The 19495-nt window shown below is 40.8% G+C and overlaps 1 protein-coding gene across 1 annotated transcript in view; it reads left to right on the forward strand.

Annotated features, from left to right (window-relative positions):
* Positions 1-19495, forward strand: part of LOC126198624 (26S proteasome non-ATPase regulatory subunit 4) — an 88337-nt gene that overhangs the window by 10305 nt on the left and 58537 nt on the right. The window contains exons 2-3 of the mRNA XM_049935080.1: positions 10140-10280; positions 16936-17047. Of these exons, the coding sequence (XP_049791037.1) occupies positions 10140-10280; positions 16936-17047 (253 nt within the window). The remainder of the gene's footprint in view (positions 1-10139; positions 10281-16935; positions 17048-19495) is intronic.

Consider the following 19495-nt stretch of genomic DNA (forward strand, 5'->3'; position numbering starts at 1 on the left):
GTTCTAACTATTCACTTGAAGATAATTTTACAACCCATAATACTTTTTTTACTTTTTGGGAAATCCTGCCTATATGCTTTGCTTAAATAATCTACTGTAGAATCAGTAGGGAAATACTTGCTGTTTCACTAACACTTGAGAAAGCATTGTCCCCTTAAGATAGTCCTATCGTACAAAATTTATCTCAATTGGGAACAGATGAAGATAGATACTCTTATTGTTCACAGGTCTGTGGCAAAAAGAACCTCAAGGATATAGTGTGTGTGACAAAAACAAAAATACATAAGATAATTCTCAGGCCATTGTAGTCATACATCATCAAACAGAAAGCCATTTAAAATGCTTTCTTACACAGAACACATTACTATACTGAAGACTTGCAGAAATCTTATTTTATGCAACTCCCAGGTTGTTTGATATCATTAGTAATGTATGTGTCACTCAATTCAGTGTATGAATTAATACCTTGGTTTCTGTAAGATAATGTAGAGAGGTGCAAAGACATGGTACAAAACTGTTTATCATATTATAAGCTGTTAGGTGCAAATTCTGAATAATCAAAAAAAAAAAACATTTACTACAGAGACAAACTGAATGAGGCAGAGCAGTTGAGTTTGTCCTGCCTGGCCATCCTTATTTAGTTGTTCTGTGGTTTTAGTTTTCAGGCAAACAATGGGATGATTCCTTCAGCAAGGCCACTGTCAACAAGCAGTCATACCCTCATAAAAACATAATTTTATTATTTTATGTGTGTGTGTGTGTGTGTGTGTGTGTGTGTGTGTGTGTGTGTGTGTGTGTGTATTTGAGCCATATTTTCATTGTAATATGTGACAAATCATATATCATTGAGATTATTCCTGGATGAATGAAAATAAATAAAAAAAAAAAACACTACCTTGGACCTCAAACCACAAAAAATAGAACAGTAAAATTAAGCTAAAAGTTTTCTGTGAAATATTTTGTAATACGAAAGACAAAGAAGCAAGTGTCATTAGTAGTAATGTAAAATCTTTTTAACAAGTTTTCTTTATCTGTCATTTGACTGTTTAACATAATAGTATAGATCTTATAAAAACATACATTTGGTGCTGTAGTAGTTGTGCATATCACTCCACAACTGTCTTAAAACTAGAAAATGAGCTAATAGTAGCACAAGCAGAACTGGAACAGTCAGAGCAGCAGTTAGGAGCAGTAAAGTTAGAGTAGTAGGGTACGTATCTGGAATGTGGCAAAACTTGTCAGATCAGGCGAAATGTTCAAAAGATGTTGCTTTGTACTAACTTTAGACTAGATATCTTGAATAGCTTTACTGCTGTGGAGATAGTGGTCACAAGTGTGCAGACTAACCAAAGGATTGAAGAACAGTTTTGACAAGATGGGGAAGAAAATGCAAATTAATGTTAGTAGTAAACAGAAGGTTAAAAAGATTAAGAGGTCATCTTTAGAGTGTCACATGCGGTGTAGGATCTCTGAGCAAAGATCTTGATCAAGATGGTGGTGTAGTGCTGGGACATAACTATGTAACTGAGAACGACATGACACACACAGTTGAAACTGCTCCTCATAAAAATTTGAACAAAGTGCTACAGTATGAAGCACTCTGTTGAAAGTATATAAATAGAGCTTCAGGAGTCATTCACTGGAGTGGGGTGATCATGCGTGAGATGTGATTGTGCATCACCTCTCCCTAGGTCACATCGCACAGTCCATGTTCTGCATCAGAATGTTTCCAGTGAGAGATTACTTGCACTGCACATTTCCGGAAGCAGTCAGTGTAAGCAGTGCATTGTCTGTCTGATCACTATGATTTCAGATATTTTAACTAGGTCTTTTTCAGGGTAAATGTTTCTGAAAAACAGAGTTGTCGAATGACTGGAGACACCATTGCAACAGTTAGTGGAGAAATGACAAACAGAAACTTGAGAAGTACAAAGGGTAGCAATCATAACACATTTTTACCTTTAACAATTAGGGAAAGATAGATTGTTACTTACTGTAAAGAAGACACATTAAGTTGCAGATAGGCACTATTAAGACACTTAAACAAAGCTTTTGGCCACAGCCTTCATCAGCAAAAGAGAATCGGAGAAACGCACACCTCATGGACATATGACCGCCAGCTCCGGAAGCTCAGATCAAAAGCTTTGTGTAAGTGTCTTAATTGTATTTTTCAGCAACTTAACGTCATAAGTGGCAATCTATCTGTGATTGAGCCCCCCACAGAAACATTCCCAACAGAATAGAAAAGCATAATACAGAGTGAGTGATAATGTATTCATAAAAGCAACTGTTCTTTATTGAATAGATGTTAACTTTCATAATAAATTATCTGACCATGATGATCAAATGCTGGCAATAAAGCATCCTTATCAGTCAGATTTAAACAGGAAGGGAAAAATAAAATTTAAGAGGATTGTAAATGAATAGTTGTTTACCAAGGACATACATTAGATGACAAATTGTATTATTTCCAAAACTATTCTTACAACCTAATACATCCAATTTTCCTACACAATGGTTCAATGAAAATTACGGTTGAAGCCAAGAAAAGTGTAACTAACATCTGAGATCATGTATGTTGCGCTAGGAAGAGAGAGCATTTTTAATGCAGAGGAATAGCTCTTGTTGAAGACTTACCAATTATTAACAGGCATTATTGCATAATTCTTTGTTCTGAGATAAAAAAAGCAAAAAACCATGTACTATGCATAAAAAATTCAAGATTATGAGATTCAGACAGACATATTATCTGACATGAAATGAATATTGTAATAAGGAAATATTTAATATCCAGATAACATCCAAGAGGCAGATGATATAAAGTCATATCATTGGCTAATAAATCAAATCATTGGCTAATAAATTCAATGTATTCTTCCTCACAGTAGCCAAAAACACAGGGACAAAACAAACTGTTCCATGAAAAACAGATCCAATAAACTTAGCACCTGTGGGCCCAGGGGTTAGAATAGGCCCGAGGTATTCCTACCTGTCGTAAGAGGTGACTAAAAGGAGCCTCTCACCTTTTGGCCTTTATGTTATGGTCCCCTTTAGGGTTTGACTTCCATTTTTCAAAATTTTTTCAAACAGCGAGCCAATTGGGGAAGGGTGCCTTACATGGTGCATCGTGCATTGAGATCTTTAGCCCACTTTTTCGTCATGGCATGCAGTCCCGCTGATCCTCCATCTCTTGGACGAGGACACCTCCCTGGGTGCGTTTTCCTCCACCCACTATGCAGTGTCGTTTTCTGCGCCGACCATGACCATGGAATTCTTTGCACCTCATATCCAGCACGGTAGCCAGTCTGTTGTGGCAGGGCTGCCATGTACCCTGTTGGTTGTAGCCCCCCTGACTACACAGGGATCGCTCTGCTGATGCCTGTGCCGTTAACTCCCCATGTATGCCAAGGAGTAGATGCCCATCACCCTGGGGCATCAGGACTCCCGGCAATGGCCATCTGGCAAGATGGTCTTTGCTGCAGGTGGGTGGTGCCCGTGGGGAGGGCCCCTGGTCAGAGTGAGTGGCATCAGGGCAGATGACACACCATAAAGCATAGTACGTCATCTGTTGCTGGTGGTGCGCCGCCAGCAGTCTCTGAGTGAGCAAAGTCTAACTTCAATGCTAAGAAATATGGCCCCAAATTGTTCCCCTCCCTGGCCACACCATGGGAGGAATGCCACCCCAAGGATGGCATTGAAGCTTATTTGCCCCGGTACCTTGTATGTACGAGAGTTGATGGGGAATCTTCCATGTCCATGAAGCCTCAGTTATTTGTGGAGCATTTGGAGGACAAGTTTGGGGAGGTGGAGGGCTTGTCCAAAATGTGCTCTGCGTCAGTCTTGATAAAAACAGCATCCTCTGCCCAGTCATAGGCATTACTCGCTTGTGACAAGTTGGGGGATGTTTCTGTTACCATCACGTCCCATAAGAGCTTAAATATGATCCAGGGTATTATATTCAACAGTGACCTTCTTTTCCAGCCTGACGACGAGCTGCGAGCCAATATAGAGTGGTGAGGAGTTCATTTCGTCTGGCGCATTCGTCGGGGTCTGAGGGATAATCAGGTTGCCACCAGTGTCTTCATCTTGGCCTTCGAGGGTGACACATTGCCCAAGGAGGTCAAGGTGATGGTCTACCACTGTGACGTCAAGCCATATATACCTCCCACCATGTGGTGCTTTAAGTGCTGGAAGTTTGGCCATATGTCTTCCCACTGTACTTCCAGTGTCACATGTCAAGATTGTGGGTGTCCATTACATCCCAATACTTCATGTGCCCCGTCTCCCATATGTGTCAACTGCGGAGAGCATGGTTCACCTTGCTTGCCGGACTGCAGGATTTTACAGAAAGAGAGGAAAATCATGGAATATAAGACACTGGACCGACTGACCTAGACTGATGCTAAGAGGAAATTTGAATGCATTCATCCTGTGGCTATGACCTTCTCTTATGCTGCCACTATGAGAACAGTTATCGCCCCATCAGTTCCTCGCGCTCCTTTCACCTCTCAGAACCAGAAGACTACACCTGCCCCCTTGATATTTTTTTTTTTTTTTTTGGGGGGGGGGGGACACTATCCTCCCTGTTGCTCCCGCACCACCTACTTCGGGAGCAATGCTGCGCCCCCCCCCCTCCAAGTAACCATCAGTGATATCAGTCCCCACTTCTGAGCAGGAAAAGTGTAAGTCTTCTTCGGCTCCTTCCGCTAGGAAGGGGTCCCTTGTGTCACTCCCTTCCCAGATTTCTGCTAGTGGGAAAGATGACACCCGCCAGCGGCTGACGAGCCCAAAAGCAGCTGGTCGTAGGGCTTCGCGCTCATCCTCAGTCCCAGAGACTGAATCAATGAAATCCTTCCAGCCCGGGGAAACCCAAGGAGCAGTGAGAGAAATCCAAAAAGAAGGTCCCCAAGACTAAGGGAATTGCGATGGCACCCACACCACCGCTACCTACAAGCTCTGTGGATGAGGTGGAGGTTCTGGTGTTCGTTGAGGACCTAGATCTCGCCAGACCCTCAGACACGATGGATATAGACTGCTCAGGCAAAAAGTTGTTGGCAGCAGGTGACCTTGAGGTGTAAACTGCCTCATTGAATGTTCCGTGCCTTCCTAGTCTCATGATGACATCATCCTCCAGTGGAATTGCAGTGGTTTTTTCCACTGTTTGAGCTACGACAACTGTTAGGCTTTTCACTTGCTTTCTGTTTTGACCTCCAGGAAACATGGTTCACGGCAATGCCATCCCTTGCCCTCCGTGGCTATGAGGGATATCACAGGAACTGTAGTGACTGTAATTGAGTGTCAGGTGGAGTTTACGTTTATGTCCTAAACTCAGTCTGTCATGAACCTGTGCCCCTTCAAACTCCTCTTGAAGCTGTGGCTGTCAGAATAAGGACAACACAGGAAATAACTGTGTGCAATGTATATCTTCCTCCAGATGGTGCAGTATCCCTGAATGTAATAACTGCACTGATTGATCAACTCCCTAAACCTTTTCTACTTTTGGGAGATTTACACACCCATAACCCCTTTGGGGGGGGGGGGGGGCACCGTGCTTACTGGCCGAGGCAGAGATGTCGGAACTTTACTGTCTCAGTTCAACCTCTGCCTTTTAAATACTGGGGCCACCACACACATTTCAGTTCAGTGTGGCTCATAGTAGTTACTCGACCATTGATTTATCAATTTGCAGCCCAGGACTTCTCCCATCTATCCACTGGAGAACCCATGACGACCTTTGTGGTAGTGACCACTTGCCCATCTTTCTGTCATTGCCCCAGCGTCCCTCGCTCTTTAGGGTGCCCCCGGTGAAAGGCTGTCCCTTGGTGGTCGCCGAAAGTCATTGAAGCAATTAAGGAGCATCAGTGAGCTCTACAGTGGCATAAGTGGCACCTTTCCCTGGAGCACCTTACAGCCTTTAAACGGCTCTGTGTCTGCGTTCGCCAACTTATCAAATGATGGAAGCAGGACTGTTGGGAGAGATGTGTCTCAACCATTGGGTACCATACGTCACCTTCCCAAGTCTGGGCAAAAATGAAACATGTTTTCGGGTACCAGACCCCACAGGTGTTCCTGTTGCTAAAATAAATGGCGTGTTGTCTACCGACTCCAACGCGATTTCCAAGCACTTTGCTGAGCACTATGCTCAAGCCTCTGCATTGGAGAATTGGAGAATTCCCTCTCCCCCTCCCCCCCTCCTCCCCCTCCTCCCCCCTCCCCCCTTCTCCCCCTCCTTCACACTCTCAAACGGCGACTGGAAGGGAAAGTCCTCTTGTTCACTACACACCACAGTGAATCCTATAACGCCCCATTTACAGAGTGGAAGCTCCTCAGTGCCCTTGCACATTGCCCCGACACAGCTCCTGGGCCAGATTGGATCCACAGTCAGATGATTAAACATCTGACTAAAAGCGATATCTCCTTGTCATGTTCAACCGGATCTGGTGCGATGGCGTCTTTCCATCGCAATGGTGAGAGAGCACCATCATTCCGGTGTTCAAACCTGGTAAAAACCTGCTTGATGTGGATAGTTATCGGCCCATCAACCTCACTAACATATTTCGTAAGCCGCTTGAACGTATGGTGTTCAGCAGTTGGGTTGGGTCAGGTCCTGGAGTCACAAGGCCTACTGGCTCCATGTAAGGGCGGCTTCCGCCAGGGTCGCTCTACCACTGATAATCTTGTGTTCCTCGACTCTGCCATCCGAATAGCCTTTTCCATATGCCAACATCAGGTTGCTGTCTCTTAAGATTTACGAAAAGCGTATGACACAACCTGGTGATATCATATCCTTGGCACATTATATGAGTGGGGTCTCCGAGGCCTGCTCCCAATTTTTATCTAAAATTTCCTGTCACTTCATACTTTCCGTGTCCAAGTTGGTGTCATGGCTTCCTCAGTTTCGTCAGCTTAAGCGGAAGTGCTGGCAGCACCTCAGTTCCCTCCGCAGCCTGAACACCACCAACTGGGCTGCAGATCGCTCTATGCTGCTGCAGCTCTACAGAGCCCTTGTTCAATCCCACGTTGACTATGGGAGTCTGGTTTATGGTTTGGCGGCTCCCTCAGTGTTGCGTTTACTTGACCCAGTGCACCACTGTGGCATTTGCCTAACAACAGGAACTTTTTAGGATGAGTCCAGTGACCAGCGTCCTTGTGGAGGCTGGAGTCCCTCCATTGCAGGTTGGGCGTGCCCAACTGCTGGTCAGTTACATTGCACACGTTCATTAGTTCTCCTGTGTATCTGAATCACCGTCACCTTTTCCCACCCACAGCAGTTCATCTCCTGCATCGGCGGGCAAGGTCTGGGCTTCTGCAGTTCGTGTTCGATCCCTTCTTTTCGAACTGGAGTCCTTGCCTTTACCACCTATACTTGAGGTCCATTCACATACATCTCCATGGTGTAAACCTATGCCGCGGCTTCGCCTGGACGTTTCACATGGCCCTAAGGACTCAGTTAACCCCGCGGCTCTCCGCTGCCACTTCCTCTCGATTCTTGACATGTACAGAGGTCATGAAGTGGTTTACACAGACGGCTCAATGGCTGAAGCTCACATCGGCTTCGCGTATGTTCGTGGCAGACATATTGAACAGCATTACTTGCCTGCTGGCTGCAGTGTTTTCACTGCTGAGCTGGTGGCTATATCTCGTGCTCTTGAGCACATCCGTTCATGCCCTGGGGAGTCATTCCTTCTGTGTACTGACTCCTTGAGCACCCTAAAAGCTGTCGACCAGTGCTATCCTCATAAGCCTTCCATCCAGAAGTCCATTTATGTTCCGGAACTGTCCAGTCATTCAGTGGTGTTTGTCTGGACCCCAGGTCTCGTCGGAATCCCAGGCAACAAACTTGCCGACAGGCTGGCCAAACAGGCTACGCGGAAACCACTTATGGAGATCGGCTGAGTTCAGTACTATGCCGCAAAGTTTTGCGGCTTTGAGAGACGAAATGGCATAACCTCAGCACGTACAACAAACTGTGTTCCATTAAGGAGACTACGAATGTGTAGCAGTCCTCCATGTGGCCCTCTGTGGTTTTCTGCCGGCTTCGCATTGGCCACGCTTGGGTGACACACAGCTACCTCCTGCCCCATGATGATCCAACTCAGCGTCGGTGCAGCGCCCGGCTGACAGGGGCCCGTATCTTGGTGAGTTGTCCTTCTTTGGCTGCCCTGTGATGGTCTCTTCAGTTACCGAACTTGTTGCCATTAACTTTAGCAGACAACGCGTCATCAGCTAATTTAATTTTACGTTTTATGCGTGACGGTGGGTTTTATCATTCTATATACAGCACATGTCCTTTGTCCCTTTGTGTTCTCCACTCTAATGCTTTTAGGGTGGATGTTTTAATGTGTTGCAGAGTGGCTGGCTTTTCCTTTTTATATTCTCGTTGTCTGCCAGCCATGATCATCTGCTCTCTTGTTTTTACCCCTTCTACCTGTTTCTTGCTTCTCTCTGTGGTTTTCTTTTCCTGTTTTGTCCATAGTAGTGTTGGTTGTCCGTCTGTCGTTCTTTGGGTTCTTCCTTTCTTCTGTTTATTCCCCCCTGCCCCGTTGTGTACTTATTTTACTGGGAACAAGGGACCGATGACCTCCCAGTTTGGATGGCGTCATATGGGTAGCTGCGAAAGTCAAAAGTGCATCAGAGCCCCAGTATGGTGAAAGTTATGATAATTCTCATGTATGACTGTGATGGTGTTATCCTAATGCATTACGTTCCTCCACGGCAGAACGTCAATGCTTAGTATTACTGTTCGTTTTTGGAGCATCACCTGGGCCAGCTTTGCGAAAGAAGCGGTGACGCTTTCTACACAACAATGCGCGAGTGCATAAGTGCAAGCTGCGGCTGCTCTGTTTGTTTGATGGGACTGGGAAGTACTGTACCATCCACCATACTCCCCAGACTTAGTCCTTGTGACTTTGATTTGATTCCGAAGATGAAGGAACCACTTTGTGGCATTCGCTTCAGAATTGTTCCAGAGATTCGAGAGGCAGTAGACTGCTCCATTCGCACCATCAACAGAACAGGCTCTGCTAAGGGTATACTATGCCTTCCACATTGCTGGCGACAGGTTTAACACAAGCTGGTGAGTACTTTGAAGGACAGTAACAGGTGCAAACATGTATGAAGGACAGTAACAGGTGCAAACATGTAACTCTTTTTGTCTCAGTTGTGAATAAATAGTTGCCACAACTTAAGTTGCAACCCTCGTAGAAATAAGTAAAAAATTACCTAATATACAATATTGGACTCCTGTAAAGTTGGAAGTAATTTCTTCAATTATCAGTATGAATAGATTAGTGTGTGTCGTAATTTATTGTTAGTAGCGTTTACTGAAGTAGCAAGCTGTAATTATCTCTGCCTGTTGATGTATAACTTGACTTGTTCCGTGAAACTGAAGGTCCTGTGTCATAATGGATTTGTAGAACAAGATGTGTGAATCTTTCCTTCCCACAGTCCTTTACAACAATTACATAGGTCTACATGGAGATTTGCCATTCTGATGAGCTGGGAACACTAGCCATTCGTAGCATAGAGAACAAATGCTACCTGGTTCATTTCAATGCCATATCCTGCAGTGAAATACCATTGCTCACCAGTGCTACTAATCTGTGTAATGCATTAGTCTTCCACTACACAACAGATTATTTCCTGCTGTCCAGCACTTAGTGTTGAACTGATGATTGTTATTCTGATCTGTTGATGTATGGACACATTCAGGCTAGTCGAGAAATACAGTTTAGTAAAAATTGTTTTTGTTTGCTGTGTGTGTGTGTGTGTGTGTGTGTGTGTGTGTGTGTGTGTTGATATATGCAGTCTTTAATGTGTGTAACAGAGAATAGTATTTGTTATAATTAGCTGGTTGATATATCAAGAAATTTGATGTCCTGCATGCTACATGGGTTAGCAGTTAAAAATCGTACAGTATGCCGGGAAACAGTATATTTACATTAGTTACTTTTTTAATTGAAATTTTGTATGTCTAATGTACAATTATTCTATTAATTGATTGGTTGAAATGTGAGATGTATTCGTTTTAAACAGAGAAATCTGTGTTACTGAATGAGCATTTAGCCTATCATTGCATTTTGATTGTATAGTTTGTTTAAGACAAAGTGAAAATTTTAAATCTTTGTTTCTTGTTTCAGTGTCGATAACAGTGACTACATGAGAAATGGTGATTTTGTTCCTACTCGGCTACAAGCTCAGCAGGATGCAGTGAACCTTGTATGCCATTCAAAAATCAGATCAAATCCAGAGAACAATGTTGGTCTGCTTACTTTAGCAAAGTAAGATATGTTACTGTTAAGTGCTGCAACACATATTGGGGATAAGGGTAATAGATTAAGATGAAGGGGATGATCAAAAGTGCTTCTGAATTAAATTGGCCACAGTAATAGATAGCAACATAGTGGTAAGAAAATTAAGCAAATAAAATGTAAACCAGCTGCTTTTATCTGCTGAATTCCAAAATCTTATTGAAGCAGACCAGTTGACAAAATTTTAGTTCACAAACTTCACAGAAATTCTGATTTCCTAGACAGGCCCAGTCCTTTTCTTGGGCAGGAAATAGGATTTACCTAAACATTGGTGGACCATACCAAAATCAACCAAAGAGAAACATGGTGTTTCAAATTATTTCCATCAAATGTCTAGGGATTATCGTCCCTAGACATTTGATGGAAAAATTTGAAACACATGGGGAACAACTATTGTTTGAGGCAGATGTTCGCTGACGCTTAGTTATGTGCCTGAGAGACAGCAGGATGTAGGCACTCTGCAGTCCATGTATACATTGTGTGTTGCCTATAATCCAGTAGTCTACTCCACGTGAAAGAGAATAGGCCCAGCAAAATTAAAATACTCATTCACTTCTAAAATATGTTTCTCTTCTTTGAGCACACTGGACTCGCATTCGGGAGGACGACGGTTCAATCCCGCGTCCAGCCATCCTGATTTAGGTTTTCCGTGATTTCCCTAAATCGCTCCAGGCAAATGCCGGGATGGTTCCTTTGAAAGGCCACGGCCGACTTCCATCCCCGTCCTTACCTAATCCGATGAGACCGATGACCTCACTGTTTGGTCTCTTCCCCCAACCAACCAACCAACCAACGATCTTCTTTGAGACAGTCATTCTTAAGGTTTCTTGTTGAAAATCACTCTGCATCATTAGTAGACCTTGCTAGTTTGGTAAAGTCTCATCTTTCCAGGGCCGGTGAATACTAAAAGTTGCCTAGCATCACCAGGAAATATCAGCAAACATTTTTTGTCTTTAACAAAAGCTGTTCTCCATTATGTGATGTTACCATAGATATTTGATGCAAGCAAATAGCCATCACATATCTCATGTGAAACTGTCAGTGGAAAATCAGTTTGTTTCCCATTACAATCAAAATGCCACACTGTTTGCTACCACCATGCAGCAGCACCACTCAGCTGCTGCTGGAGTATTGGTTATCTTTTCTGTTTTTCTGTCCCTGTTAATACAGATTGAGGAAATGAATTGTGCTCTAGACTAATTTTGTATCATTCTATCGAATAGGGGTGTAAAATTCCACTTTCTAAATCATTTTATCTGTAACACGAAACAAAGAAGCCCTTTCCATTGACACTAAGTTCACATGAAAGATGTGATCAGCAGTAGTTGTTGAGGCTGATGCAAGTTACACGTCGAAACAAAATTGTAAATATTTGCCAAAACACCAGTATCAAACCAATGAAAATGGCACGATTGAATTTTTAAACTCTCATAATAGGTATGTGGAGTGTCCCAGTCATGTTCAGGGTGTATGAGAAATCTAGCTACAAAGAGGTGGAGTAAAATAAGGCAAAAAGATCATAAAAGAAATTGTAGGATAATTGTATCAGAATGAAAAACTATAAAATTATGAAACTGAATTACTGGCCACAACTTACCTTCAGAGGACAAAATTTTTAATATTTCTGATATCCACATAAATATACGTGAAATGATGGAGATCAAATAGTGAAAAATATGGGATGGAATAACAATAATTTGAATGGAGATAGACTGATACATTGCTTCTTACACATCATCATCTAGGTATTGAGTAGAAATCTATCAGAAAACGAAAAAAAAACTCTTATTTGAGGACAAAAATTTTTGGTAAAAGCAGAAATGTTCAATAATGCTCCATTTTTTTAGTAATTTACTTAATTCTGTTCACACCCATATTGATTTGAAAGTTGTTTGAATCCTATAGGAGTCAATAATATCATTAAAAGCAATCAATGTAAGTCTTTCGAAAATGGACATCTTGTCTTTAGGGCTAAACAACAGTGGCCAAACAAGAGGTCTCTTGTCCATATTTAACAGCTGCATATGCAGTGCTTCACAAAATAGTATCTCTTAAATTTTATAGGCATTTTAAGGAGCTGAGGGTAGCTTTGTATAAAAGAAGAATGTTTTGTGAGTTCATTAATGACAAACTAGATAAGTGGTCCCCTTTTACATGACATTTATAAATATTTACATATGCTGTTAATTAGCAGTTGGCAACCCTGAAACTCCAGCTGACACAACTGTACCAACAAAAACTTACCCTTGCAAACCATGTTAACACAATTGTCCCCGCTAAAAACGAAAAACGTGAAGTTGCTGTGAATACATATGACGGGCTAAGTGTCTTTAAGAACAGTGATGCTAACAAAGTACCTTGTACAACTAAATATTTCCACTTTGAGGTATTGTTAGCTACAAATATAGTGTTTATTTAAAAATAGGTATAGAAAAGGATAGTTGCTACTCACCATACAGTGAAGATACTGAGTCGCAGAAAGGTACAACAATAAGACTGTTGGAAAGTTAGCTTTTGGCCAGCAAGCGTGCGCGCGCCCACACACACACACACACACACACACACACACACACACAGTGGCATCTGGAGCCAGAGACTGCTGTTGTGTGTGTGTGTGTGTGTGTGTGTGTGTGTGTGTGTGTGTGTGTGTGTGTGTGTCTACTTTTTACAAACACTTTGCCTGAAAGCTAACTTTCCAATGGCCTTTTTGTTGTACTGTTCTGTGATTCAGCATCTCCGTTCTGTGGTTAGTAGTAACTATCCTTTTCATTACATTTTTAAACTCCATCCTGGATTTTCCATTGTTTGAAAAATTTACATTGATGGAAATGAACGTGTGCAACCTGTCTTTCCCAAAGAAAATGGACCCATTGAGTTTCCTGGTGTAGTAGTACCAGCAGAGATGACATCGAGAAGATTGTTTTAAAAAAACACCAGAACCTATTACAAAGAGAAACAAAAAGACATTCCATGTCCTGAAGTAGAATCAGAATGCCAAGTCAGAGACCATAAGGATCCTGAGGAAGAATCTGACCATCCAGATGTTCCAGAACCAAAGAAGAAGAGGCAAAAATGCTGTTTGTGAATGATTATGAACCTCTTGAGATATAAGTACGTTAGAAGTAAAAAATAAAATCATTTGGTCACCCTAAAATGTGGAGATCTCAGTAATCTTCCGGAACCCAAAATTTTAGATGATTTTGGGGCCATTAATGCCTTCAGAATAAAACTTTCTTCTAAAATATGCCATAACACAGAGTAATAATAATCTTAAAAGACACTGGCTGTGCAACAAATGCAAATTTTTGTGCACTTCAGTGTGCTGTAGGCGTGAAGCAGTTAACCACCTAATGTGTAATGTTAACTTAAAAGTCTGTGCCAGTTGACAAAGGACATTTTAAGGGTAATATATAAACAGAATTTGTTTCTTAAATATGTCTGCATCTACATACATACTCCGCAAGCCACCATATGATACGTGGTGGAGTGCACCCTTTACCACTTCTAGAGATTTCATTTCCTGTTCCACTTACAAATTGAATGAGGGAAAAACATCTATTTGCTTCCGTATGAGTCCTTATTTCTCATACCTTATCTTCGTGGTTCTTACACGAAATGTGAATTGGCGGCAGTAGAATCGTTCTGCACTTAGATTCAAATGTTGGTTCTCTAAATTTTCTCAGTAGTATTCCTCGAAAAGAACGTCATTTTTTCCCTAGAGTTTCCCATTTGAGTTTCCGAAGCTTCTCGATGACATTCGCAGGTTGTTCAAAACTGCCAGTAACAAATCTAATAACCTGCCCTTGAATTGCTTCGATGTCTTCCTTGGTATGGATCCCAAACACTTGAGCAGTATTCAATAATAGGACAGTTTAGTGGTCTCCTTTACAGAAGAACAACACTTCTAACAATTCTCTCAATAAACCAAAGTCAACCATCCATGTTCCCTACCACAATTCTCACATTGCTTTGGCCATTTCATGTCACTTTGCAGTGTTACACTCAACTATTTAAACAACATGACTGTATCAAGCAGGATGTTACTAATACTCTATCTGAACATTATGGGTTTGTTTTTCGTATTCATGTGCGTTAACTTTCATTTTTCTACATTTAGATCTAGTTTCCAACACACTGGGTTCTGTTACATAAGAAGTCTTTGAGCCACTCACATATCTGGGAACCTATTCCATATGCTATTAACCTTTGTTAACAGTCCGCAATGGGGCGCTGTGTTGATTGCTTTCTGGAAATATGGAATCTACCTGTTGCCCTATGTGTAGAATTCATGGTATATCATATGAGAAAAGGGCAAACTGAGTTTTGTGCTAGCAATTCTTTCTAAAACCATGCTGATTTGTGGACATACCCTTCATGGTCTTCAAGAAGTTTATTATATTCGAACTGAAAATATGTTGAAGGATTCTGCAGCAAAGTGATGTCGAGGATATTGATTTGTAATTTTGCACATCTGTTCTTTTACCCTTCTTATATAGAGAAGTCACCTTTGCTTTTTTTCCCAGACGTTTGGGACTTTGTGCTGGGCGAGAGATTCACGATGAATGCAAGCTAGATATGGCCAGTGCTGTAGAGTACTCTTTGTGAAACTGAATTGGGGTTCCATCCAGGCCTCGTGATTTTTCTCAACTTTTTCAGTTGTTTCTCTATGGTAGGGATGCTTATTACTATGTCATCCATACAGGAATCAGTTGCAAAGTCAAATGATGGTATGTTTGTATGATTCTCCTGCGTGAATGATTTATTAAAAGCATGAAATTTAAAACTCATGCTTTCATTTTGCTGTCTTTAGCTGTGACACCAGACTGGTCAAAGAGCGACTGGATGGAAATCTTATACTCATTTAGCTATTTTATGTATGGCCAGATTTACCATAGGTTCTCAGCCAGATTGTTTGCTAAGGCATGACAGTGGTAGTTGTAAGCTTCATGCACTTATATTATCACAAAATGCATGAATCTCTACTCACATTTGTGTGTCAGAATTTAATTTGCCCATTATCTTTTGAACCAAGAGTGCAACAGTGTTAGTTTCCTCAGCATTTTCCAAATTTAGTTGTTAAACCATAGTGGGTATTTTCTGTCCTTAATCCACATACTAGACAATTAGTTCTCCAGACTGTGATTAACAGTCTGTTTAAACTTTGCCCATAATTCCTGTACATCCTTCTTACTGTAACTAAGTGATGTCAGTTCACTGTCTATGTAAGATGTTTAACAACTGCTTATCTGCTCTTTCTAGTAGAAACATCTTCTTCACTTCTTGACTGATTTATACACTTTTGTAACCATAGTTGTTATAACCATGTTATGACGACTTATCCTCATCTGTCTACTGACACTGTTGATTACGTCCAGCCTGTTTGTAACTAGAATGTCTTAAGATATTTCCATTACGTTTGGGCTGTCAAACTAGCTGCTCAAGATGCGTTTTTGGAAAACGCGTTCAAAAGTACTTTGCAAGACTGGCTGTCTGCATCCCCTGTAATGAATCAATCGACACCCCATTCTGTACTTGTGGGTTAAAGTTATCTATAACTAGTGTTGCAGGATTTGTATATTTACATACTACTGACCATAGACTTTCTTTGAACGACTGTAGAACTGTCGCTGTGGAATGGGTTGGCCAGTAAAAACATCCAACAGTTAATTTGATTCCTACGTGATCTGCAACTTCACTGTTACGCTCAACTTTGAGCTCAAAAGAGACAGTATTTCTGCTAACTGCAGTGGACACTCCACCTCCTATGGTATCTAATCTGTTTCTTCGATATATGTTATGACTCACTGAATATCTCATAGCTTTCTGCTGCAGCTTTCAGCCAGCTCTCAGTCCCAAGAATAATTTGAACATGAATATTGCCTTGGAGGACAAATTAAATAATGTTAATAAAGTGAAACTTCTCATAACACACATTATCTGTCACCAATATTGAACGTGTCATAAATCCCCAAATTTAGAGTTTCTTTTTTCCAAATTATTCAGAGTTTAATGTTAAGTGTAAAAATTACAATAGCTCAATATCCAAAATTTTTGGCAAGAGGTCCCTTTTCGTTTTCCATCTTTCATATTACTAAATGGCTCAAACAGTCACATGGTTCCAGTTGCAGGTTGCCTATGTAACAGCTTCCAGGAGCAATAAAAATTTGACTGATCTATTGTAAAATATGTCAACAGCTTCTACAAGTTATTTAAAATTAAGTCATCTTGCTTTCAGCTGTTGTTTTTTATTTTTATGATTACATTTTCAGCATTTGCCATTTTCAAGCATAAGATTTTGAATAATAGTTGTTTAGGCAGAGATAACTTGTGCTTGAAAATGGCACATAGCTGCAAGTTGTGTGGTTGAAGAGACCAAACAGGATGTCAGTGGTGCAACTATAGATCAGGTAGATCGTTTAAATTTCTATTTTATGAAAATTTCATTATCACTGTTGCAGTGGAGGACTGTGATTTCATTTCACACTTACTGTTTTGATTTGTCAGGTGTTTTATCATCCTTGTTTGAAAATAAATATCTTTTGTTTCTAAACAATAATATTTTTGTTTACCTTGTGTAAATGCGCTTTTGAAGATGTTTTCCGAATAAATATGTTTACATTTTCAGTGTTGAAGTTCTTGCAACACTCACTTCTGATGTTGGGAGAATACTGTCAAAGTTGCATCAAGTCCAGCCTCAAGGAAATATTAAATTCCTTACTGGCATCCGTATTGCCCATGTAAGTTAAAGTTGTAAGAAGCTAAAATTTTAGTTAATGTAGTATGTGTGATGTCATACAACTTGTAGTGATAATGTAAACTGAGGATATACCAGATATTGCGGACCACAAATCCAAAAAATTGCTTGCAATTGATTAAACATGCAAATTATATTAAATCAAACAAAATTAGGAAAAAAATGAAAATGTGCTTTTCACATGTAACACCACTTGGTTTGTACATGCATTTTATTCTAGCAGTTGGAATAAATTAGTCTCATAAAACTGTAAACTGTCCATTATATTCTATATTTTTAAGTTATTAGAAAAAAACTGAAGATAGAAATCCTAGTAATTAGTGGCTTACCTGAAAATATGAAGGTTTTTCGTAAATTAACTTCTGATTGGATATTGAAGAAGAAATACGTAATTTGTTTGTATATACAGTATGCACTTACATGACAACGTTACTTTTCACCCACATTCAAACATTTGTCGTACCAAAGCTTCTGTATCCCTCCAACAAAGAATGCTGCCACCTGGTCCTTCAGCTAGTAGTTGACCATGTCCTTGAGTTGAATATTGGTTTTGAAATTCTGAGTGGCCAGCCAGGTCTCCATCTTGGGATGAAGATGAAAGTCGCTTGGTTACAAGTCTGGACTATAGAGAGGATGTTAAAAATTTGAGTTATCCTTTGCTAGATTTTCAGTTTGGGATCATTCATTGCCACGAAGGGGACAGTTTCCAGATTCCTCCAATAATAGTAATAGTCTTTGTAGTTTGATAAATGTCTCACAATACACTTCTGATGTAGTATTCTCACCTATTACTCTCATGAATTCTGTTGTCAAAATTCCTTTGTGATCCTCAAAAGCTGTAACCATTATATTGCGGCGTGACAGTGCCTGCTTGAATTTTTCATGTGCCAACGTCTCGCCCTCTGTATCAATTCTGCTCAGAAATTCCACCTCCTTTGCTTGGCAGCACTGAAGGAGTAGTATCAAAGCTAAGGACAGCTTCACAAGTTCATCAGTCCACTGAATGCCTTTCTCGACCACTTTTATTAAGCACATCTGTGCAGCCAGCCCTGAATTTTCTGCACCACTCCCTCACAATACCATTGCATAAAATAATATCCATGTACACATGACAAAGTTAACTTCTTGGAGGCACAGGTGTCTCCTGCTCACGGGAGCGACTGACAGAATGTATCTTGCAGCTGGCATGAGATAAAGTAGTGTTATCCATTTGAATCTCTTCCTGCATACACACTAGCAAATGCAACAGAGAGCTGACTGGCCCAACCCAACCTTCAAAGTCTTGTTATAAAGTCCATGCAAGTGCCATAAAGCTACAAGCATTTGTTCATTTTGACCTTCCAGCAGGTGTGCTTGAAATTGTCACAAGCAATTGCTGATTGTAAAATGTACAGTATGGACATTTTTAAGTAAAGACAAGCCTTTGCTAAACAAACTACTAAGTGTATAGAATAAAAAACAATGAATAAGTATAGTTAATTGTATATTACTTACATTTACTCCTTCATATTAACACTAGAACGAAGCATGCCGCTGTCACTAGCAGGTGTATGTTGCACTTTTTTACAACATTCAACACTTTGTTGCATAAAGTTCAGAAAATTAACTTGAAAAGCTGACCAAAGAAATTGGAGCCATTTTAACATTGTCAAGTAAGCAGCCCCAATAGAATACATTGCAATGGTGGTACTGTCAGGTAAGCACCCCCAATAGAATACAATGCAATGTTGGTGCAGTAACTCAGGTAAGGAATTGATGTGGCATAAAAACTTGCTGCTGTTGTACTTTTTATAACAGGGTGCCCACTGAAGAGTTAAGCAGCCATTCAGAGGTTAATTTATGAGTAGCCCTTGTATCTCACTTGAAAGTTTTAAGTAAAGGCAACTTTGGGATATCTACTTCTACATCTATACTCTGCAAATCAACATGAGGTGCATGGCAGAGGGTACATCCCATTGTGCCAGTTATTACAGTTTTTTCCCTATCCATTCACATATGGAGTGCATTAAAAGTAATTGTTTGAATGCCTCTTTACATGCTGTAATTATTTAAATCTTGTTCTCATAATCCATGTGTGATACATAGGGAGTTTTAGTATATCTCTAGAGTAATCATTTAAAGCTGGTTCTTGAAACTTTAATAGACTTTCTTGCGATAGTTTGTCTTCCAAGAGTCTGCCATTTCAGTTCCTTCAGTATCTCTGTGACTCTCCCATGGATTAAACAAACCTGTGACTGTTCGTGCTGCCCTTTTCTGTAAACAAATATCCCCCGTTAGTCCTACCTGGTACGGGTCCCACACACTCGAGCAATATTCTAAGATGGGCCGCACAAGTTATTTGTAAGAAATCTATATTGTAGACTGATTGCACTGCCCTAGAATTCTACCAGTAAACTGCTTTATGCATGACTGAACCTATGTGATCGTTACA

This window comes from Schistocerca nitens, chromosome 8, assembly GCF_023898315.1.
Source record: "Schistocerca nitens isolate TAMUIC-IGC-003100 chromosome 8, iqSchNite1.1, whole genome shotgun sequence".
Taxonomy (NCBI): Eukaryota; Metazoa; Arthropoda; class Insecta; order Orthoptera; family Acrididae; genus Schistocerca; species Schistocerca nitens.